Below are 26,224 nucleotides of genomic sequence, written 5' to 3' on the forward strand. Positions count from 1 at the left end.
TAGTGTTTATAAGTGCAAGCACACTACTTAACCGCTGCACTAGAACTAGTGTTTGTAAGTGCAAGCACACTACTTAACTGCTGCATTAGAACTAGTGTTTATAAGTGCAAGCACACTACTTAACTACTGCATTAGAACTAGTGTTTATAAGTGTAAGCACATTACTTAACTGCTGCATTAGAACTAGTGTTTATATGTGTAAGCACAGTACTTAACTGCTGCATTAGAACTAGTGTTTGTAAGTGTAAGCACACTACTTAACTGCTTCATTAGAACTAGTGTTTATAAGTGTAAGCACACTACTTAACTGCTTCATTAGAACTAGTGTTTATAAGTGTAAGCACACTACTTAACTGCTTCATTAGAACTAGTGTTTATAAGTGCAAGCACACTACTTAACTGCTGCATTAGAACTAGTGTTTATAAGTGCAAGCACACTACTTAACTGCTTCATTAGAACTAGTGTTTATAAGTGTAAGCACACTACTTAACTGCTTCATTAGAACTAGTGTTTATAAGTGTAAGCACACTACTTAACTGCTTCATTAGAACTAGTGTTTATAAGTGCAAGCACACTACTTAACTGCTTCATTAGAACTAGTGTTTATAAGTGTAAGCACACTACTTAACTGCTTCATTATAACTAGTGTTTATAAGTGTAAGCACACTACTTAACTGCTTCATTAGAACTAGTGTTTATAAGTGCAAGCACACTACTTAACTGCTGCATTAGAACTAGTGTTTATAAGTGCAAGCACACTACTTAACTGCTGCATTAGAACTAGTGTTTGTAAGTGCAAGCACACTACTTAACTGCTGCATTAGAACTAGTGTTTGTAAGTGCAAGCACACTACTTAACTGCTGCATTAGAACTAGTGTTTGTAAGTGCAAGCACACTACTTAACTACTGCATTAGAACTAGTGTTTATAAGTGCAAGCACACAACTTAACTACTGCATTAGAACTAGTGTTTATAAGTGTAAGCACACTACTTAACTACTGCATTAGAACTAGTGTTTATAAGTGCAAGCACACTATTTAACTGCTGCATTAGAACTAGTGTTTATAAGTGCAAGCACACTATTTAACTGCTGCATTAGAACTAGTGTTTATAAGTGCAAGCACACTACTTAACTGCTGCATTAGAACTAGTGTTTATAAGTGCAAGCACACTACTTAACTGCTGCATTAGAACTAGTGTTTATAAGTGCAAGCACACTACTTAACTGCTGCATTAGAACTAGTGTTTATAAGTGCAAGCACACTACATAACTGCTGCATTAGAACTAGTGTTTATAAGTGCAAGCACACTACTTAACTGCTGCATTAGAACTAGTGTTTATACGTGTAAGCACATTACTTAACTGCTTCATTAGAACTAGTGTTTATAAGTGCAAGCACACTACTTAACTGCTTCATTAGAACTAGTGTTTATAAGTGCAAGCACACTACATAACTGCTGCATTAGAACTAGTGTTTATAAGTGCAAGCACACTACTTAACTGCTGCATTAGAACTAGTGTTTATAAGTGCAAGCACACTACATAACTGCTGCATTAGAACTAGTGTTTATAAGTGCAAGCACACTACTTAACTGCTGCATTAGAACTAGTGTTTATACGTGTAAGCACATTACTTAACTGCTTCATTAGAACTAGTGTTTATAAGTGCAAGCACACTACTTAACTGCTGCATTAGAACTAGTGTTTATAAGTGCAAGCACACTACTTAACTGCTGCATTAGAACTAGTGTTTATAAGTGCAAACACACTACTTAACTGCTGCATTAGAACTAGTGTTTATAAGTGCAAGCACACTACTTAACTGCTTCATTAGAACTAGTGTTTATAAGTGCAAGCACACTACTTAACTGCTGCATTAGAACTAGTGTTTATAAGTGCAAGCACACTACTTAACTACTGCATTAGAACTAGTGTTTATAAGTGTAAGCACATTACTTAACTGCTGCATTAGAACTAGTGTTTATATGTGTAAGCACAGTACTTAACTGCTGCATTAGAACTAGTGTTTGTAAGTGTAAGCACACTACTTAACTGCTTCATTAGAACTAGTGTTTATAAGTGTAAGCACACTACTTAACTGCTTCATTAGAACTAGTGTTTATAAGTGTAAGCACACTACTTAACTGCTTCATTAGAACTAGTGTTTATAAGTGCAAGCACACTACTTAACTGCTGCATTAGAACTAGTGTTTATAAGTGCAAGCACACTACTTAACTGCTGCATTAGAACTAGTGTTTATAAGTGCAAGCACACTACTTAACTGCTGCATTAGAACTAGTGTTTATAAGTGCAAGCACACTACTTAACTGCTGCATTAGAACTAGTGTTTATAAGTGTAAGCACACTACTTAACTACTGCATTAGAACTAGTGTTTATAAGTGCAAGCACACTATTTAACTGCTGCATTAGAACTAGTGTTTATAAGTGCAAGCACACTATTTAACTGCTGCATTAGAACAAGTGTTTATAAGTGCAAGCACACTACTTAACTACTGCATTAGAACTAGTGTTTATAAGTGTAAGCACACTACTTAACTGCTGCATTAGAACTAGTGTTTATAAGTGCAAGCACACTACTTAACTACTGCATTAGAACTAGTGTTTATAAGTGTAAGCACATTACTTAACTGCTGCATTAGAACTAGTGTTTATATGTGTAAGCACAGTACTTAACTGCTGCATTAGAACTAGTGTTTGTAAGTGTAAGCACACTACTTAACTGCTTCATTAGAACTAGTGTTTATAAGTGTAAGCACACTACTTAACTGCTTCATTAGAACTAGTGTTTATAAGTGTAAGCACACTACTTAACTGCTTCATTAGAACTAGTGTTTATAAGTGCAAGCACACTACTTAACTGCTGCATTAGAACTAGTGTTTATAAGTGCAAGCACACTACTTAACTGCTGCATTAGAACTAGTGTTTAAAAGTGCAAGCACACTACTTAACTGCTGCATTAGAACTAGTGTTTATAAGTGCAAGCACACTACTTAACTGCTGCATTAGAACTAGTGTTTATAAGTGTAAGCACACTACTTAACTACTGCATTAGAACTAGTGTTTATAAGTGCAAGCACACTATTTAACTGCTGCATTAGAACTAGTGTTTATAAGTGCAAGCACACTATTTAACTGCTGCATTAGAACAAGTGTTTATAAGTGCAAGCACACTACTTAACTGCTGCATTAGAACTAGTGTTTATAAGTGCAAGCACACTAAACTGCTGCATTAGAACTAGTGTTTATACGTGTAAGCACATTACTTAACTGCTTCATTAGAACTAGTGTTTATAAGTGCAAGCACACTACTTAACTGCTTCATTAGAACTAGTGTTTATAAGTGCAAGCACACTACTTAACTCCTGCATTAGAACTAGTGTTTATAAGTGCAAGCACACTACTTAACTGCTGCATTAGAACTAGTGTTTATAAGTGCAAGCACACTACTTAACTGCTTCATTAGAACTAGTGTTTATAAGTGCAAGCACACTACTTAACTGCTGCATTAGAACTAGTGTTTATAAGTGCAAGCACACTACATAACTGCTGCATTAGAACTAGTGTTTATAAGTGCAAGCACACTACTTAACTGCTGCATTAGAACTAGTGTTTATAAGTGCAAGCACACTACTTAACTACTGCATTAGAACTAGTGTTTATAAGTGTAAGCACATTACTTAACTGCTGCATTAGAACTAGTGTTTATAAGTGCAAGCACACTATTTAACTGCTGCATTAGAACTAGTGTTTATAAGTGCAAGCACACTACTTAACTACTGCATTAGAACTAGTGTTTATAAGTGTAAGCACACTACTTAACTGCTGCATTAGAACTAGTGTTTATAAGTGCAAGCACACTACTTAACTACTGCATTAGAACTAGTGTTTATAAGTGTAAGCACATTACTTAACTGCTGCATTAGAACTAGTGTTTATATGTGTAAGCACAGTACTTAACTGCTGCATTAGAACTAGTGTTTGTAAGTGTAAGCACACTACTTAACTGCTTCATTAGAACTAGTGTTTATAAGTGTAAGCACACTACTTAACTGCTTCATTAGAACTAGTGTTTATAAGTGTAAGCACACTACTTAACTGCTTCATTAGAACTAGTGTTTATAAGTGCAAGCACACTACTTAACTGCTGCATTAGAACTAGTGTTTATAAGTGCAAGCACACTACTTAACTGCTGCATTAGAACTAGTGTTTATAAGTGCAAGCACACTACTTAACTGCTGCATTAGAACTAGTGTTTATAAGTGCAAGCACACTACTTAACTGCTGCATTAGAACTAGTGTTTATAAGTGTAAGCACACTACTTAACTACTGCATTAGAACTAGTGTTTATAAGTGCAAGCACACTATTTAACTGCTGCATTAGAACTAGTGTTTATAAGTGCAAGCACACTATTTAACTGCTGCATTAGAACAAGTGTTTATAAGTGCAAGCACACTACTTAACTGCTGCATTAGAACTAGTGTTTATAAGTGCAAGCACACTAAACTGCTGCATTAGAACTAGTGTTTATACGTGTAAGCACATTACTTAACTGCTTCATTAGAACTAGTGTTTATAAGTGCAAGCACACTACTTAACTGCTTCATTAGAACTAGTGTTTATAAGTGCAAGCACACTACTTAACTCCTGCATTAGAACTAGTTTTTATAAGTGCAAGCACACTACTTAACTGCTGCATTAGAACTAGTGTTTATAAGTGCAAGCACACTACTTAACTGCTTCATTAGAACTAGTGTTTATAAGTGCAAGCACACTACTTAACTGCTGCATTAGAACTAGTGTTTATAAGTGCAAGCACACTACATAACTGCTGCATTAGAACTAGTGTTTATAAGTGCAAGCACACTACTTAACTACTGCATTAGAACTAGTGTTTATAAGTGCAAGCACACTACATAACTGCTGCATTAGAACTAGTGTTTATAAGTGCAAGCACACTACTTAACTACTGCATTAGAACTAGTGTTTATAAGTGTAAGCACATTACTTAACTGCTGCATTAGAACTAGTGTTTATAAGTGCAAGCACACTACTTAACTGCTTCATTAGAACTAGTGTTTATAAGTGAAAGCATACTACTTAACTGCTTCATTAGAACTAGTGTTTATAAGTGTAAGCACATTACTTAACTGCTGCATTAGAACTAGTGTTTATAAGTGCAAGCACACTACTTAACTGCTGCATTAGAACTAGTGTTTATAAGTGCAAGCACACTACATAACTGCTGCATTAGAACTAGTGTTTATACGTGTAAACACACTACTTAACTACTGCATTAGAACTAGTGTTTATAAGTGCAAGCACACTACTTAACTACTGCATTAGAACTAGTGTTTATAAGTGTAAGCACACTACTTAACTGCTTCATTAGAACTAGTGTTTATAAGTGCAAGCACACTACTTAACTGCTGCATTAGAACTAGTGTTTATACGTGTAAGCACACTACTTAACTACTGCATTAGAACTAGTGTTTATAAGTGCAAGCACACTACTTAACTACTGCATTAGAACTAGTGTATATAAGTGTAAGCACACTACTTAACTACTGCATTAGAACTAGTGTTTATATGTGTAAGCACACTACTTAACTGCTTCATTAGAACTAGTGTTTATAAGTGCAAGCACACTACTTAACTGCTGCATTAGAATTAGTGTTTATACGTGTAAGCACACTACTTAACTACTGCATTAGAACTAGTGTTTATAAGTGCAAGCACACTAATTAACCGCTGCATTAGAACTAGTGTTTGTAAGTGTAAGCACACTACTAAACTGCTGCATTAGAACTAGTGTTTATACGTGTAAGCACACTACTTAACTACTGCATTAGAACTAGTGTTTATAAGTGCAAGCACACTACTTAACTACTGCATTAGAACTAGTGTTTATAAGTGTAAGCACATTACTTAACTGCTGCATTAGAACTAGTGTTCAGCTAATAGAATGCAAGCTCAATCCTATTGGCTGATTGCATCAGCCAATAGGATTTTTTCTACCTTAATTCTGATTGGCTGATAGAATTCTATCAGGCAATCGGAATTCAAGGGACGCCATTTAAAGGAACCTTCATTCTTCAGTTGGACTTTGTTGGAAGAGGATGCTCCACATCGGATGTCTTGAAGATGGACCCGCTCCGGATGGATGAAGATAGAAGATGCCGCCTGGATGAAGACTTCTGCCCGTCTGGAGGACCTCTTCTGGCTGGCTTTGATGAAGACTTCTGCCCGGCTTTGTGGAGTACTTCGGCCCAGCTGGGTGAAGACTTCTCAAGGTAGGGTGATCTTTAAGGGGTTAGTGTTAGGTTTCATTAAGGGGGGATTGGGTGGGTTTTAGACTTTTTTTTACAGGTAAAAGAGCTGATTACTTTTGGGGCAATGCCCCGCAAAAAGCCCTTTTAAGGGCTATTTGTAATTTAGTGTAGGGTAGGGAATTTTATTATTTTGGGGGGCTTTTTCATTTTATTAGGGGGATTAGATTAGGTGTAATTAGTTTAAAAAAATTGTAATTATTTTATTATTTTCTGTAATTTAGTGGGGGGTTTTTCGTACTTTTAATTTAATTTTAATTAATTGTAGTTAATTTAGGTAATTAATTTAATTATAGTGTAGTGTTAGGTGTAATTTTAACTTAGGATAGGTTTTATTTTACAGGTAAATTTGTACTTATTTTAGCTAGGTAGCTATTAAATAGTTAATAACTATTTAATAACTATTGTACCTAGGTAAAATAAATACAAACTTGCTTGTAACATAAAAATATATCCTAAGCTAGCTACAATGTAACTATTAGTTATATTGTAGCTAGCTTAGGGTTTATTTTATAGGTAAGTATTTAGTTTTAAATAGGAATAATTTAGTTAATTGTAGTCATTTTATTTAGATTTATTTAAATTATATTTAAGTTAGGGGGTGTTAGGGTTAGACTTTTAGGGGTTAATAAATTTAGTATAGTGGCGGCGACGTTGGGGCGGCAGATTAGGGATTAATAAATGTAGGTAGGTGTGACAAAACCAATCTCGCCACTGTACATTGGAGGGCCTGTTATGGAACATTCTTTGGGCTGGAGGTACATGGGCTTAAGGATACCCAGAGACTGCATGGAAATATGGAATTTTATATGCTGGACACCCCATGTACTTTCATACCTCTGTCTTATGTCTATGTCACCCTGTATCCATAAATACAGGATGGGTACAGGGTGTGAGTGCCCCTTGTGGGAGCAATTGTGACTCTATAAGCAAAGTGGGCATAAAAGACTTTATAGCTAATAAGAACTGTTCCTATATTCTGTAATAAGATGTATTCTATGTATGTTTAAGATCTGATTGTGTCTCAGGAGTCTGTCTGGGTAAACTGATTGTGTCCTTGTGTGATTATGTTAACTAGACTGCCCAACATCAGATTGTCTGAGTAAACGTTCTTCCCTAGTTAATTAACTTAATATGTTAATCTGTTTTACCTGTGAATAGACAATTGTTTGATGCATTGTTCATATGTTTGCTTTACTGTTAAACCAATGCCCTTTGTAACCTGAAGCGAGGGTGTATAAATCTGTGTGCTGCCTTCAAATAAAGCTTATATTCTGTTTAAACCTGAAAACTGGCTGGTTTGTGAATTGCTGATTCCCTATGCAGGACGTTGTTCCCTGGTATTAACCCTTGGTACACTGTTGGTACTGTAACATTGGTGGCAGCGACGGAATGAACCTTATCGCCCAGAAGAGCAACTACACAAGCCAGTAACCTCAGGAAGAGGGGGATTATTACAATACTGACTAAGATGGAAAAGAGAAAAGTAAATTTTGCAGCTTTTAAAAACTTCCTGGAAACAGAAGGAGAGATTGATGGGTACCTTGCGGATTTTGAGAGGCAATGTGCACTACACAAGGTACCCGCAGAGGACTGGGTCACGATATTATCTGGAAAATTATCCGGCCGGGCCAGAGAGGCTTTTCGGGCCATTCCAGATGAGGAAGTCAGGGATTATAATACTGTAAAAGAGGCTCTGCTCTCCAGGTATGCGGTTACACCGGAGGCATACCGGAGACGGTTCAGAGACACTGTTAAATTAGCTGGAGATTCCTACCTTGAGTGGGCATGTAAGGTGCACCGCACAGCAGCTCACTGGATAGCGGGGTGCCAAGCTATATCTGGGGAAGAGGTGCTGCAGCTATTCCTGTTGGAACATTGCTTCGACAAATTACCCGCAGGAGTTCGAGAGTGGGTTCGGGACCGTAAACCCTCCACCCTGCAGGAAGCGGCTCGCTTGGCAGATGAGTATACGGATGCCCGCAAACTGGACATTGCTACCACTAAGCCCCCTGCTAGAGTGGAGTACAGACCCCCAGTCACCCCAGCAGCTGCCAGTTACCAAACCCCGGCGCACCACTATACCACACGGCCTCCGGCCACAAACTACCCTCAGAGAGCCCTGCGGTGCTACTCACAACCTATTCGGTGCTTTAGATGTAAGCAACTAGGGCACAAAAGACCAGAGTGTCCCCTAAACGCAGCGAACCAAGCGCAGTCCTGGAGAAGACCCGCCGGCGGAATCCCACGTAATCCTCAGCCTGCGGCCCGCTACGTAGAGGCGCAAGAATGCTGGAGCATCCTACATGAGGCAGACCTTGTGCAAGCTGCCCACCGGAATAACCGGCAACTGGTTAAAGTGAATGGGAAGAAGGTCAGTGGTCTACGGGATACTGGTGCTACCATGACCTTGCTTCAAAAGAACTTGGTGTCTGAGAAACAGTACACTGGAGACACTGTGGCTGTGAGGGTAGCAGGGGGCGATGTGTTCAGCCTACCTGTTGCCAGGGTACATTTGGATTGGGGAGTGGGCGCTAGACCTGTGAATGTGGGGGTCAAGAAGGACTTACCTGCTGATGTTCTTCTTGGAAATGACTTGGCCCCCCTTGTTTCTGCCTACGCTCCTATGGGTCCCGCTGATGTTAACTCTGTGACTACCCGTGCCCAGATCCGTGCAGCAGAGACTGACCCACCTGCTGCTAAGCCCCAGGACGCTGAGCTCAGTAAATCTCTATCCGCTATTGATATGTGGAGGTCCCGTTACAATGCGCTGATGAAGGAGAAGAGGAGCGCAGAGGAAAAAGCACGTTTAGAACAGGAATCTCTGCTAGACAAGCTGCACCGACAAACTGCAGAAAACACCAGCTTGAGAGTGGAACATGAAACATTAAAGACAAACTTAGTGACACTGGAGGAGAAGCTGACGCTGGCTCATAGTGAGGTGCAGCAACTCAAGGGCACCCTATGTCAGTATGAAGGGATTGTGGATACCTATAAAGAGCAGGTACAGAAAACTCGTAAAGAAGCTGATGGGATTTTGAAGGACTGTTTGGCCCTGGTCTGGGCACTGAGGAATTTGAACCCTTGTTTGTATGGACAGGAATTCTCTCTCATAACGGGAATACAGATGGATTGTCCCAGCAAACTGACATGCCTACCAGGCGCTCTGGTGGTATATGCCACAGTATATACCCTGGACAGCCGAGCATGACAAACCAGAGGGAGAGGAGTTTGATGGTCCTGTCCCCCAGCAACACGGCTGTTTAGCCAAAGGGGAGACGATTGGTCTCCCCCTCCAGCAGCACAGCTATGTATCCGAAGGGGAGACAGTCGGTCTTCCCCTCCAGCAACCAGGCTCCCACCAGGCTACTTCCATGGTAGTGCTGGCACCCGGGCAGAGTACAGCTGGTCTCTGCCCACCTCGCAACCCACCAATTCAGCGTACCAGTCCCCCACACAGCTGTGGTGAGGCACCTGGACATGGACAAGTTTTCCCCGTACTCAGGTGTAGTAACCATTTATTGTGGGTGGGCTGTACTACTAATTGTGTTTTATGGGTGGGTTGCTGGACTAACCAGGGCACTGACCGGCAGGAGGTCAGATACCCTGTTAGTCTGTTTGGAAAAGGGGAGAGATGTGACAAAACCAATCTCGCCACTGTACATTGGAGGGCCTGTTATGGAACATTCTTTGGGCTGGAGGTACATGGGCTTAAGGATACCCAGAGACTGCATGGAAATATGGAATTTTATATGCTGGACACCCCATGTACTTTCATACCTCTGTCTTATGTCTATGTCACCCTGTATCCATAAATACAGGATGGGTACAGGGTGTGAGTGCCCCTTGTGGGAGCAATTGTGACTCTATAAGCAAAGTGGGCATAAAAGACTTTATAGCTAATAAGAACTGTTCCTATATTCTGTAATAAGATGTATTCTATGTATGTTTAAGATCTGATTGTGTCTCAGGAGTCTGTCTGGGTAAACTGATTGTGTCCTTGTGTGATTATGTTAACTAGACTGCCCAACATCAGATTGTCTGAGTAAACGTTCTTCCCTAGTTAATTAACTTAATATGTTAATCTGTTTTACCTGTGAATAGACAATTGTTAGATGCATTGTTCATATGTTTGCTTTACTGTTAAACCAATGCCCTTTGTAACCTGAAGCGAGGGTGTATAAATCTGTGTGCTGCCTTCAAATAAAGCTTATATTCTGTTTAAACCTGAAAACTGGCTGGTTTGTGAATTGCTGATTCCCTATGCAGGACGTTGTTCCCTGGTATTAACCCTTGGTACACTGTTGGTACTGTAACAGTAGGTGTTGGCTATGTTACGTACGGCAGATTAGGGGTTAATAAAATTTAACTAGTGTTTGCGAGGCGGGAGTGCAGCAGTTTAGGGGTTAATATATTTATTAAAGTGGCGGCGATGTCCGGTTGGCAGATTAGGGGTTAAAAATATTATTTAAGTGTTTGCGATGTGGGGGGCCTCGGTTTAGGGGTTAATAGGTAGTTTATGGGTGTTAGTGTACTTTGTAGCACTTTAGTTAAGAGTTTTATGTTACAGTGTTAGCCCATAAAACTCTTAAAGGGACATGAAACCCACATTTTTTATGTCATGATTTAGAAAGAGAATGCAATTTTAAACATCTTTCTAATTTACTTCTATTATCTAATTTGCTTTATTCTCTTGATATTCTTTGCTGAAAAGCATATCTAGATATGCTCGGTAGCTGCTGATTGGTTGCTGCACATAGAAGCCTTGTGTGATTGGCTCACCCATGTGCATTGCTTTTTCTTCAACTAAGGATATCTAAAAAATGAAGCAAAATAAATAATAGAAGTAAATTGTAATGTTGTTTAAATTTGCATTCTCTTTCTGAATCATGAAAGAAAGATTTTGGGTTTAGTGGCCCTTTAACTACTGACTTTTAAAAGTGGTACAAGTCTTGACAGGAGAGGCTGTACCGCTCACTTTTTCCAAGACTCGAAATACCGGCATTAGGAAAATCCCATTGAAAATATGGGATACACAATTGACGTAAGTGGAATTGCGGTATGTTTGAGTCGCAGAAAAAAAGTGAGCGGTACATCTGTACCTGCCAGACTCGTAATACCAGCGGGCATTAAAAAGCAGCGTTGGGACCTCTCAACACTGCTTTTTAACCGGAACGCAAAACTCGTAATCTAGGTGTTAGTGTTTGTATTTTAGTAATTTTTAATAGATTTAAATAATTTGAGTAGGGTTAGGGTTTTTTAATATGTAATATAGTTAATTTAATTGCTAGTTTAATGTAATTTTAGTATAATAGTTAGGGTAGGTTAATTTATATTTTTATATAGTTTATTTTAACTCTAAAGGTAAGTTTTATTTTATTATAAGATAGGGATGCTGTAATTTTAATGTAAAATTAGCGTGTTGTTAGGTTTAGGGGTTAATAACTTAATTTAGTTTATGGCGATGTGGGGGGGGGCTGGCAGTTTAGGAGTTAATAGGTTTAGTTAATGGTAGTGATGTGGGAGACCAGATATTTAGGGGTTACTAACTTTATTTAGTGGTGGCGGGGTCCGGGAGCGGCAAAATAGGGGTTAATACATTTTATTTAGTGGCGGCGGAATTGGGGTTAATACATTTTATTTAGGTTGCGGCGATGTCGGGCGGCAGATTAGGGGTGTTTAGACTCGGGGCTGGTGTTAGGTGTAAACGTAACTGGTTTTTCACCATAGAAATCAATGGGATATCTGGCAGCATCGGACATGAGCTTTCGCTGCTTTCAGACTCCCATTGATTCCTATGGCATCTGCTGCCTCCAGGGTGGTAGATTGAAAACAAGGTACGCTGGACCGGAATAGCCGCGAGCGTGCCAGTTAATTGTTTGATCACTTTTAAAAAGTGTCAAATGTGCCGAATGTGTATTCAGAACATCTGTAATGACGTAAGCATCGATCTGTGTTGGATTGAGACCGGCGGATCATATGTTAGGTCACAGATTTCAACTTTTGCCCGTCTGTATGCTTTGATAACTAGGTCGGATCAAGCTTTCCACAATTACGCTGCAGAATTCCAGCGTATTTGCGGTTGACAGCTTGATAAATATCCCCCATAGAATATATAGAGAATATATAGCATAGTGCTTGGAGGGCTGTTTGAAAATATTGAATAACCTTGTGGCAGGCATTTATCTCATACTTTATATTAATTACACAGCCGGGCACCATAGCACCAGGAATGTGATCATCATCTGAAGAACAAAGCTTTACCTAACCCTTATCCTACTCTCTGTGAAACATCTGAGGTTTTTAGGTTCCCATAGGGACTGATAGTGAGCTGGTAAAACAACACAAGGTGCGCTAGGCAGAGGCAATACGCGCCAGCACAGAATAAGAGACCATCAATATTTCATTTGGAAATTAATTACAATAGCAGATGAGCTGATGCATAATAAATTGTTTGTTTACTCGGGCTACAAAATATTTAGCGTAGATTTTACTGGAGGAAACAGAAAACAGTGCCCGGTTGCCCTAATGTATATTTTGTATAACAGCACTGGGGACATTATGTGACTTTATATATAAAATGTGTGGCACCCTTATCTATTTGGCACACCCCCCTGCCCATTCTCTGCTCAGTATGCCCCACTCCACCATTGATACCTACTGGACATGTCCAGGTATGTCTGAGTCTGAATTTCTCCAGCTTCATTTTTAGCAAAACACTGAAATATTGCTGCGTCTTCTGGATGGAGATTCTGGAGCTGCAAGTTCCCACTAGCAAGTGTCTTATACCGAGGGTTCTGCATCATGTTTATCTTCTGAGCATTCTTGTACCACACTAATGTAGGGGCTGGAATACCTACAGCAAGAGAAAACCATAGAGTTGCTGGATCTACCACAACTGAGTATTAGCTCTAAATCATTCTGTTTGAAGTGTCACAATGTAATAGCAGAACTTTGTTGTCTCAGTTTTACACTGTCACTTTTAGTAGAAAATAACTCTCCTATTATCAGGAAGGTGACCAGCTCGGTTCACTGTGACATACTTGTCATTTACTTCTCATATTCTAATGTCAAAACCAGCTATAAATATTCAGAGAGCACAGTCAGGTTATTTACCCACAACGAAGGAAGCAAATCATTTCCTATTACTGGAATAAATTGGTAATAAAAAACAAACACAGACATCTGTAATTCATGAATCTAGTTGTCAGTGGTGGGTGTCAGGGGTTAAAGAGTCAAGTGGGCAACCTCACCCTTTATTATGCAACAGAACAAGAGATAGTTACCCAATCACAGGCTGCACTGCTATTACTTGTAAAACAACTACATTAGTAGCACTGACATCGCCTGAACGGATTGAGAAAATGCAGCACTGGCGTCTGTTCCTACAGAATCAATAAATCATTATGACTTTCTAGTAATACAAGCTGCCCTGTAGCTTACAAGGTGGTCACAGTTTCTAATTTAAAATTAAATGAGGTGAAGTCTCACAAGCAAAGTATTTGTGCATTTGTAACACTGGAAAAAACACATTTGCCGAAGCTGATATTGATTACTGTTGAGAATCTTGGATATGTGGGTAAAACTGTATTATTTATTCCAAGCGTAAGAAAGTATCAGAGACACACAGCAAACAGCACAGCAACTGATTCCCCAGAGACACACAACAAATAGCCCTGCACCATCTTCCCCAGAGACACACAACAAACATCCTTGCACCATCTTCCCCAGAGACACACAACATACAGCCTTGCACCAGCTTCCACAGAGACACACAACAAACAGCCCTGCACCATCTTCCCCAGAGACACACAACAAACAGCCCTGCACCATCTTCCCCAGAGACACACAACAAACAGCCTTGCACCAGCTTCCCCAGAGACACACAACAAACAGCCCTGCACCAGCTTCCACAGAGACACACAACAAACAGCCCTGCACCAGCTTCCTCAGAGACACACAACAAACAGCCCTTCACCATCTTCCCCAGAGACACACAACAAACAGCCTTGCACCAGCTTCCCCATAGACACACAACAAACAGCCCTGCACCAGCTTCCACAGAGACACACAACAAACAGCCCTGCACCAGCTTCCTCAGAGAAACACAACAAACAGCCCTGCACCAGCTTCCCAAAGACACACAACAAACAGCCCTGCACCAGCTTCCCAAAGACACACAACAAACAGCCCTGCACCAGCTTCCCAAAGACACACAACAAACAGCCATGCACCACCTTCCCCAGAGACACACAACAAACAGCTCTGCACCATCTTCCCAGGAGAGACACAACAAACAGCCCTGCACCATCTTCCCCAGAGACACACAACAAACAGCCCTGCACCAGCTTCCTCAGAGACACACAACAAACAGCCCTGCACCAGCTTCCCAAAGACACACAACAAACAGCCCTGCACCAGTTCCTCAGAGACACACAACAAATAGCCCTGCACCAGTTCCTCAGAGACACACAGCAAATAGCCCTGCACCATCTTCCCCAGAGACACACAACAAATAGCCCTGCACCATCTTCCCCAGAGACACACAACAAACATCCTTGCACCATCTTCCCCAGAGACACACAACATACAGCCTTGCACCAGCTTCCACAGAGACACACAACAAACAGCCCTGCACCATCTTCCCCAGAGACACACAACAAACAGCCCTGCACCATCTTCCCCAGAGACACACAACAAACAGCCTTGCACCAGCTTCCCCAGAGACACACAACAAACAGCCCTGCACCAGCTTCCACAGAGACACACAACAAACAGCCCTGCACCAGCTTCCTCAGAGACACACAACAAACAGCCCTGCACCATCTTCCCCAGAGACACACAACAAACAGCCTTGCTCCAGCTTCCCCATAGACACACAACAAACAGCCCTGCACCAGCTTCCACAGAGACACACAACAAACAGCCCTGCACCAGCTTCCTCAGAGACACACAACAAACAGCCCTGCACCAGCTTCCCAAAGACACACAACAAACAGCCCTGCACCAGCTTCCCAAAGACACACAACAAACAGCCCTGCACCAGCTTCCCAAAGACACACAACAAACAGCCATGCACCACCTTCCCCAGAGACACACAACAAACAGCTCTGCACCATCTTCCCAGAAGAGACACAACAAACAGCCCTGCACCATCTTCCCCAGAGACACACAACAAACAGCCCTGCACCAGCTTCCTCAGAGACACACAACAAACAGCCCTGCACCAGCTTCCCAAAGACACACAACAAACAGCCCTGCACCAGTTCCTCAGAGACACACAACAAATAGCCCTGCACCATCTTCCCCAGAGACACACAACAAACATCCCTGCACCAGCTTCCCCAGAGACACACAACAAATAGCCCTGCACCAGCTTCCTCAGAGACACACAACAAATAGCCCTGCACCAGTTTTCCCAGAGACACACAACAAACATCCCTGCACCATCTTCCCCAGAGACACATAACAAATAGCCCTGCACCAGCTTCCCCAGGCATACAACAAACAGCCTTGTGCAAGCTTCCCCAGAGACACACAACAAACAGCCCTGCACCATCTTCCCCAGAGACACACAACAAACATCCTTGCACCATCTTCCCCAGAGACACACAACAAACAGCCCTGCACCAGCTTCCCCAGAGACACACAACAAACATCCTTGCACCATCTTCCCCAGAGATACACAACATACAGCCTTGCACCAGCTTCCCCAGAGACGCACAACAGCCCTGCACCAGCTTCCCCAGAGACACACAACAAACAGCCCTGCACCAGCTTCCACAGACACACAACAAACAGCCATGCACCAACTTCCCAAAGACACACAACAAACAGCCCTGCACCAGCTTCCCAAAGACACACAACAAACAGCCCTGCACCAGCTTCCCCAGAGACACACAACAAACAGCCATGCACCAGCTTCCCCAGAGACACACAACAAACAGCTCTGCACCATCTTCCCAGGAGAGACACAAAAAACAGCCCTGCACCAGCTTCCCCAGAGACACACAACAAACAGCCCTGCACCAGCTTCCCAAAGACACACAACAAACAGCATTGCACCAGCTTCCCAAAGACACACAAACAGCCTTGCATGAGCTTCCCCAGACATACAACAAATAGGCATTCACCATCTTCCCCAGATACACAACAAACAGCCCTGCACCAGCTTCCCCAGAGACACACAACAAACAGCACTGCACAAGCTTCCCCAGACACACAACAAACAGCCCTGCACCAGCTTCCCCAGAGGCACACAACAAGCAGCCATTCACCATCTTCCCCAGAGACACACAACAAACAGCCCTGCACCAGCTTCCCCAGGCACACAAAAAACAGCCTTGTGCAAGCTTTCCCAGAGACACACAACAAACAGCCCTGCACCAGATTCCCAAAGACACAACAAACAGCCTTGCACCAGCTTCCCAAAGACACACAAACAGCCTTGCATGAGCTTCCCCAGACATACAACAAATAGGCATTCACCATCTTCCCCAGATACACAACAAACAGACCTGCACAAGCTTCCCCAGAGACACACAACAAACAGCACTGCACAAGCTCCCCCAGACACACAACAAACAGCCATTCACCATCTTTCCCAGAGACACACAACAAGCAGCCATTCACCATCTTCCCCAGAGATACATAACAAACAGCCCTGCACCAGCTTCCCCAGAGACACAACAAACAGCCCTGCACCAGCTTCCCCAGACACACAACAAACAGCCCTGCACAAGCTTCCCCAGGCACACAACAAACAGCCTTGTGCAAGCTTTCCCAGAGACACACAACAAACAGCCCTGCACCAGCTTCACCAGAGGCACACAACAAATAGCCCTGCATCAGCTTCCCCAGAGACACACAACAAACAGCCCTGCACCATCTTCCCCAGAGATACATAACAAACAGCCCTGCACCATCTTCCCCAGAGATACATAACAAACAGCCCTGCACCATCTTCCCCAGAGACACATAATAAACAGCCCTGCACCAGCTTCTCCAGAGACACAACAAACAGCCCTGCTGTTTAACCCCTGAACTGCTGGATTGCCTTATTGTTGCTCAATTCTGCCTGTCTCTGTCCACTCTGCTGTTTAACCCTGAACTGCTGGATTGCCTTATTGTTGCTGAACTCTGCCTGTCTCTGACCACTCAGGTGTTTAACCCTTGAACTGCTGGATTGTCTTTTTGTTGCTGAACTCTGCCTGTCTCTGTCCACTCTGCTGTTTAACCCTGAACTGCTGGATTGTCTTATTGTTGCTGAACTTTGCCTGTCTCTGTCCACTCTGCTGTTAAACCCCTGAACTGCTGGATTGGCTTATTGTTGCTGAACTCTGCTTTTCTGACCACTCTGCTGTATAACCCCTGAACTGCTGGATTGTCTTATAGTTGCTGAACTTTGCCTGTCTCTGACCACTCTGCTGTTAAACCCCTGAACCGCTGGATTGGCTTATTGTTGCTGAACTCTGCTTTTCTGACCACTCTGCTGTATAACCCCTGAACTGCTGGATTGTCTTATTGTTGCTAAACTCTGCCTGTCTCTGTCCACTCTGCTGTTTAACCCTGAACTACTGGATTGTCTTATTGTTGCTAAACTCTGCCTGCCTCTGACCACTCTGCTGTTTAACCCCTGAACCGCTGGATTGTCTTATTGTTGCTAAACTCTGCCTGCCTCTGACCACTCTGCTGTTAAACCCCTGAACCGCTGGATTGGCTTATTGTTGCTGAACTCTGCTTTTCTGACCACTCTGCTGTATAACCCCTGAACTGCTGGATTGTCTTATTGTTGCTAAACTCTGCCTGTCTCTGTCCACTCTGCTGTTTAACCCTGAACTACTGGATTGTCTTATTGTTGCTAAACTCTGCCTGTCTCTGACTACTCTGCTGTTAAACCCCTGAACCGCTGGATTGGCTTATTGTTGCTGAACTCTGCTTTTCTGACCACTCTGCTGTTTAACCCCTGAACTGCTGGATTGTCTTATTGTTGCTGAACTTTGCCTGTCTCTGACCACTCTGCTGTTAAACCCCTGAACCGCTGGATTGGCTTATTGTTGCTGAACTCTGCTTTTGGTGACCACTCTGCTGTTTAACCCCTGAACTGCTGGATTGGCTTATTGTTGCTGAACTCTGCTTTTGGTGACCACTCTGCTGTTTAACCCCTGAACTGCTGGATTGTCTTATTGTTGCTGAATTCTGCCTGTCTCTGACCACTCTGCTGTATAACCTCTGAACTGCTGGATTGTCTTATTGTTGCTAAACTCTGCCTGTCTCTGACCACTCTGCTGTATAACCCCTGTACTGCTGGATTGTCTTATTGTTGCTAAACTCTGCCTGTCTCTGACCACTCTGCTGTATAACCCCTGTACTGCTGGATTGTCTTATTGTTGCTAAACTCTGCCTGTCTCTGACCACTCTGCTGTATAACCCCTGAACTGCTGGATTGTCTTATTGTTGCTGAACTCTAACTGTCTCTGACCACTCTGCTGTATAACCCCTGAACTGCTGGATTGTCTTATTGTTGCTAAACTCTGCCTGCCTCTGACCACTCTGCTGTTTAACCCCTGAACTGCTGGATTGCCTTATTGTTGCTGAATTCTGATTTTCTGACCCCTCTGCTGTTTAACCCCTGAACTGCTGGATTGCCGTATTGTTGCTGAATTCTGCCTGTCTCTGTCCACTCTGCTGTTTAACCCCTGAACTGCTGATACCATGGACTGCCTTATTGTTGCTGAATTCTGCCTGTCTTTGTCCACTCTGCTGTTTAACCCCTGAACTGCTGATACCATGGACTGCCTTATTGTTGCCGAACTCTGCTTGCCTGACTACTCTCCAGTAGTGCCGTGAAGGACTGCCCTCTACTGCTTACCTCATTTACTTATCTATTCTCTTGCTCTGGGATATTTCCTTATCCTTACACCTGATGCCAGGATAAGAAGACTACTGGCCAAGTTTGGTCTGATAGGAAAATATCCCACAAGCATTACATTATAATTGGGCCATGGATTCAAATGAGGTAGCAAGAGCAGTTTCTCTTCAGCGACAGACGCTGGGAACCCATGCCATACACTTGCAGAGTCTGGATTCTAAATTAGAGACTATTACCGCTATGCTCTGCTCACTTGTTGCAGAGAAAAATACTGCTCTTGTTGCCACACAACCTGCCCTTGCTGTTAGTACTGCAACCTCCTCCCCTGCTTCTAGCAGCATACCCTTGATACCATTGTCTGACAAGTATGATAGCACTACCGACTGTAGGGGATTTCCGCAATGACCCTCATACCTTCCAGTCCCATCAGTTTAAGGTCACCTTTATTATTTCCTTATTAAAGGATAAGGCCCTAGCCTGGGTCTCTCCCCTATTGGAACAGAGTGCTCAACTCCTGAACGATGCCGATAACTTTATTTCTGCACTGTCTTCCATATTTGGGACCTCTGGTCACACTTCTGCTGCAGAATACTCTCTTTTGAATCTCCACCAGAATAATAGATCTGTGGCACAATATGCCATTGAGTTTCGCACCTTGGTACATGAGACAATTTGGGATTGCAATGCTCTCAGGACGGCCTGCTGGAGGGGTCTATATGAATGCATCAATGATGAGCTCACTTATCGTGATGTTCCATCTACCCTGGATGAATTTATAGAGCTCACAGAATCCTGCCTTCTCGTCCTCCAACCGTCTAACCACTAGACTGTCCTCCCCCCCTCCTCCACCTCTAGTTACTTCTGAAGAGGAACCCATGGATCTCTCTTCCCTTAAGTACTCTGAATCTGAAAGACAGAGAATAAGGAGGTTGCGACAATGCTTTTACTGTGGCTCCAATTCACACCAACTCAAGAATTGTGATATACTGCCGGGAAAAGCCAATGTTTAGAGGATAAAAAGGAGGTACCTCGAAGCATGGCCACTATCTATTCCCCTCACTCTTCTTGGATCCTGGTACCCATTACCCTTACCTTTCTCCAGAACCCTGTCCATGCAAAAGCTTTGTTGATTCTGGGGCAGCTGGAAATTTCCTAGATCACTGTTGCATGATTCACACAGGGTTGCCTCTTATTCAGAAAAAGCAGTGTCTTAAATAACCACTGTGGATGGCCCTCCCCTTGTATCTGGCCTGATCCATTTTTAATCTGCACCCCTGACCATGGCTGTGGGAGTCCTAAATTCTGAACAATTGCAATTTGATGTTATTCATTCTCTTGCACAACCAGTTATTATTGGTCTTCCTTGGCTATGCAAACACAATCCACAATTTCATTAGACTGAGGGACAGTTGTCCTCCTGGGGCAAATCCTTTTTTCACTCCTGCCTGGCTAAGGTACTCTGTTGTATCACACCCCTATAGCCAACCTTCAGACTTATTCTAGCCTTCCCTCTGTATATACAGCATTTATTGATGTGTTCAAAAAGAAAGCAGCTGATGTGCTACCACCTCACCGCACTTAAGACTGCAATATTGACCTCTTCCCTGGAGCTCTGAGCTCCACATCCTAAAGGAAGGACTTATCCGCTGTCTAAGGCCGAGACTAAAGCCATGGAGGAAAACATCCAAGAACACTTAGCTAAAAGCTTTATTCGCCCTGCCTCCTCTCCTGCTGGGGCTGGTTTCTTTTTTGTCAGTAAAAAGGATGGTGGTTTGAGACCCTGCATCGGCTACAGAGCCCTAAACAACATCACTATCAAGAACCATTATCCTATTCCCTTGATTACTGAATTATATGATTCACTCCAAAATGCTTGTTACTTTACAAAACTAGATCTTTGTTGGGCAAACAATCTCATTCTCATCTTCCCAGGAGATAAATGAAAAACTGCCTTCAACACGAGATCAGGGCACTATGAATATTTTTTAATGCCTTTTAAACTGTGCAATACCCCTGCTGTCTTTCAAGCTTTCGTCAATGACGTCACCTGTGACCTCCTTAATCGTACTGTCATTGTCTATTTGGATGACATCCCCATATTTTCCACTACCCTGGAGGAACATGATGAGCATGTGAAACAGGTTCTCCTTCATCTCAGAAACAATTCTCTGGTATCCAAGTTGAAGAAGTGCAAATTTGATCAAGCTTAGATTCAGTTCCTTGTATATGTTATCTCAAAAGAAGGTTTTGCCATGGATCCTACAAAGCTAACCACAGTTTTGGAATGGCCTCAACCCACCACATTGAAGGAGATTCTTGGGGTTTTCCAATTATTACCGTAAGAGTTTATAAAGAACTTCTCCAGAATCGCTGCACCACTCACTGAGCTTACCAAACAAAACAGTGACTGCAAAAATTGGCCTCCAGTAGACATGGACGCCTTTTCACGTCTAAAAAAGGCCTTTTGTACTGTTCCTGTGCTACGCCATCCTGACCCTGACCTGCAGTTCACCTTAGAGGTTGATGCCTCTGAAATAGGAGTTGGTGCTGTCTTAACTCAAAGGGACCCTTCTACCTCTAAATTGCATCCTGTAGCCTTTTTCTCTAAACACTTTACCCCTGCAGAGAGGAAATGTGATGTGGGGAATCGTGAGCTCCTAGCCATTAAATTGGCCCTTAATGAGTGGCAACATTGGCTGGAGGGCACTGCCAACCCAATTCAGATCAGATCCTTACTGATCATAAGAACCTGACATACTTGGAAACAGCTCATCGACTCAATCCCTAACAGGCCAGGTGGGCCTTATTCTATTCTCGCTTTACTTTTATCATTTCATATCTTCCTGGGACCAAGAATAAAAAGGCGGATGCTCTTTCCCGTCAGTTTCCCCACTCTACTGACTTTTTCTGAAGCCCCTATCGAACACATCATTCCTTCCTCCTGTGTGACTGCTCAACTTAATACCTCTCTACTGAAGAGATTACAACGTGCTCAGTCAAGAAAACCTCCTGAAGCCCCTACGACTCCTGACATCCATTTTGTACCTCCGAACCTACGCACTGCTGTGTTATCCTGGGCTCATGATAGCAAACTGTCTGGTCATCCTGGTCTGACAAGAACTCTTAAACTTCTTTCTCAGCATGTGTGGTGGCCTACCATGAAGTCCGACTCTCAGGAGTATGTCAAGGCTTGTCAAACTTGTGCTGTGAATAAAACTCCCAGATCTTTACCTTATGGCTTACTTCAACCTTTAAATATACCCCAACAAACTTGGACACACATAATCATGGATTTTATTGTGGACCTCCCTCCTTCTGACCACCATACGGTTATATGGGTTGTGGTGGATCGATTCTCCAGGCTTGCTCATTTTGTGCCCTTGGTCAAACTACCTACTACCCAAGAGTTATCAATTCTGTTTCTTCTTCTAGTGGTACGCCTTCATGGTATACCTGTAAATATTGTCTCTGACAGAGGACCTTAATTTGTTTCCACCTTCTGGAAAGCTTTTTTCAAAATGATTGGGACCACTGTATCATTGTCTTCTAGCTATTATCCTCAGACCAATGGTCTGACAAAGAGGACAAATCAAGATCTCAAAGCCTATATCAGAGCCTATGTCAATTCTCAGCATACCAATTGGTTAGGACTCTTGCCCCTAGCTGAACTGGCAAGGAACAGTAATTGGCACTAATCTCTACAATGCTCTGAATTTCAAACAACAGCAGGTTATTAACCCTGTCTCTTCCCTCTTTCAGCTCAGTCCACGGGATTTCCTGCTGCTGAATGTCGTTTCACTGACCTTACTACCCATTGGCATCGTATACACTCTCAGTTACGTTCAGCTGTTTCCAGATACAAGAGGCATGCCGACCATCATCCAGCTACTATTCGTGCCTTTGCTGTTGGTGAGTGAGTCTGGGTCTCTACTCGACACATTTGCTTACGTCCTCACTACATCGGTCCCTACAAGGTCCTTAAAAGATTATCTCCTGTTGCCTAAAAAAATGACCTTACCCAGAGCCCTGCACATTCATCCATTCTTCCACATCTCTCTGCTCAAGCCCTACATCATAAACAGATTTACCCGACTCAGACCTCCTCCTCCACCACTCTTGGTTCATGGTGTGCCAGAGTATGAGATTGCCAGGATCCTAGACTCCAGGTACAGATGGAGACAACTTCAACACCTTGTGCACTGGAAGGGTTACTTTGTGGCAGATCGTTCCTGCCCATCATGTGCATGCTCCTTCTCTGGTCTCCAGGTTTCAATAGGTTCATCCCACCAAGTTTCATTAGGATGCAGGATGAACCCCTTTGATGGGGACTCTGTGACGCCGCCCACTCCGTTGTGGCCATTGTCATAAACGGAGACGGCTGCTTCCGCTTCCATGGCCGTTGCCATGGATGCAGGCGGCTCCTTCCTGTTATCATGGCTGTTGCTCTGGCTCATTGGACATGACGTCACCATGACTCCTGGACGTCTTCCTTGGCGCCAATCTGGGTCTATGTAAGTACCTTTTTCCTTACTTACATTGCCCAAGTATAGGTTGTTTTGTGCTTCCTGGGTGATTCTTTGTACTGTTATGCTTAACCCCTGAACTGCTGGATTGCCTTATCGTTGCTGAACTCTGCTTGTCTGACCACTATTCTGTTTAACCCCTGAACTTCTGGAATGCCTTATTGTTGCTGAACTCTGCCTTTTTCTGACCACTCTGCTGTTTAACCCTGAACTGCTGGATTGCCTTATTGTTGCTGAACTCTGCCTGTCTCTGACCACTCTTCTGATTAACCCCTGAACTACTGATAATGTGGATTGCCTTATTGTTGCCTAACTCTGCTTGCCTGACTATTCTCCAGTTATCCCCTGTAGTGCCATGAAGGATTGCCCTCACTACTGTCATTACTGCTTACCTCATTTACTTATAAATTATCTTGTTCTGGGATATTTCCTTATCCTTCCTCTTGATGCCAGGATAAGAAGACTACTGGCCAACAAACATCCATCCACCAGCTTCCCCAGACACACAACAAACATCCATGCACCAGCTTCCCCAGACACACAACAAACAGCCCTGCACCAGCTTTCCCAGACACACAACAAACAGTCCTGCACCAGCTTCCCCAGATAAACACAACAAACAGTCCTGCACCAGCTTCCCCAGATAAACACAACAAACAGCCCTGCACCAGCTTCCCCAGAGACACACAATACACAGCCCTGCACCAGCTTCCCAAAGACACACAACAAACAGCCCTGTACCAGCTTCCCCAGAGACACACAACAAACAGCCCTGCACCAGCTTCCCCAGATAAACACAACAAACAGCCCTGCACCATCTTCCCCAGAGACACACAACAAACAGCCCTGCACCAGCTTCCCCAGAGACACACAACAAACAGCGCTGCACCATCTTCCCCAGAGACACACAACAAACAGCCCTGAACCAGCTTCCCCAGAGGCACACAACAAACAGCGCTGCACTATCTTCCCCAGAGACACACAACAAACAGCCCTGCACCAGCTTCCCCAGAGACACACAACAAACAGCACTGCACCAGATTCCCCAGAGACACACAACAAACAGCCCTGCACCAGCTTCCCCAGATGCACACAACAAACAGCCCTGCACCAGCTTCTTCAGAGACACACAACAAACATCCTTGCACCATCTTCCCCAGACACACAACAAACAGCCCTGCACCAGCTTCCCCAGAGGCACACAACAAACATCCTTGCACCATCTTCCCCAGACACACAACAAACAGCCCTGCACCAGCTTCCCCAGAGGCACACAACAAACAGCCATGATCCAGCTTCCCCAGAGACACACAACAAACAGCCCTGCACCAGCTTCCCCAGACACACAACAAACAGCCCTGCACCAGCTTCTCTTCCACTGTGTTAGAAGCAAATAATAAAAAAGGATCAAATAACCCAACATTAACCTCTCACCTGAGGCCTGACACGGAAACTCCACATCTGTGTTCACTTCTGCCACAATAGTCCTCATGGGCTCCCTTGTGAAATGTGGAGGTTCTAAAAAAAACAGAAAAAACTAAATTTATGCTTACCTGAAAAATGTATTTCTTTCTTGACACGGTGAGTTCACAGATCATCATAATTACTGCACCACAGCAAAGCTGTTAAATACCACTCCCTTACCCACAACCCCCAGTCATTCGACCAAAGGGAAAAGAGAAAGGAAGTAATCTAAGGTGCAGAGGTGCCTAAGGTTTATGGAAAAATAAACTGTCTGAAAAATACAGGGCGGGCCGTGGACTCACTGTGTCAAGAAATAAATATATTTATCAGGTAAGCATACATTTTGTTTTCTTTCTAATGACACGGTGAGTCCATAGATCATCAGAATTACTGTTGGGAACCAATGCCCAAGCTAGAGGACACGGATGATAAGGGAGGGACAAGACAGTAAACCTAAACAGAAGGCACCACTGCTTGAAGAACCTTTCTCCCAAAAGAAGCCTCAGCTGAAGCAAAAGTATCAAATTTGTAAAATTTAGAAAAAGTATGCAAAGATGACCAAGTGGCAGCCTTGCAAATCTGATCTACAGAAGCTCAATTTTTGAAGACCCAAGAAGATGAAACAGCCCTCGTGGAATGAGCCGTGATGTCCAGCAGTCTCATATGCCAAGTGAATAACACTCCTCAACCAACACGAAAGAGAAGTAGCCGTACCTTTCTGACCCTTACGTTTCCCCGAAAAAAACAACAAATAAAGAGGAAGACTGCTGAAAATCCTTAGTCGCCTGCAAATAATATTTCAATGCACGAACCACATCCAGGTTATGCAACAAACGCTCCTTATGAGAAGGATTATGACACAAAGAAGGAACAACAATTTCTTGATTAATGTTCTTATATGAAACAACCTTAGGCAGTATGCAGGACCACCTTAATAGAATGAAAAATAAGGAAAGGAGATTCACACTGCAATGCTGAAAGCTCCAAAACTCTTCTAGCCGAAGAGAAAG

At 43.0% G+C, this 26,224-nt stretch overlaps 1 protein-coding gene across 1 annotated transcript in view; it reads right to left on the minus strand.

The window, feature by feature from the left end:
• Positions 1–13,411, minus strand: part of LOC128643594 (protein sidekick-1-like) — a 36,667-nt gene extending 23,256 nt beyond the window's left edge. The window contains exon 1 of the mRNA XM_053696439.1: positions 13,018–13,411. Within this exon, the coding sequence (XP_053552414.1) occupies positions 13,018–13,162 (145 nt within the window). The 5' untranslated portion in view covers positions 13,163–13,411. The remainder of the gene's footprint in view (positions 1–13,017) is intronic.
• Between the last annotated feature and the right edge of the window lie 12,813 nt (positions 13,412–26,224).

This window comes from Bombina bombina, unplaced genomic scaffold (assembly GCF_027579735.1).
Source record: "Bombina bombina isolate aBomBom1 unplaced genomic scaffold, aBomBom1.pri scaffold_1535, whole genome shotgun sequence".
Classification (NCBI taxonomy): domain Eukaryota; kingdom Metazoa; phylum Chordata; class Amphibia; order Anura; family Bombinatoridae; genus Bombina; species Bombina bombina.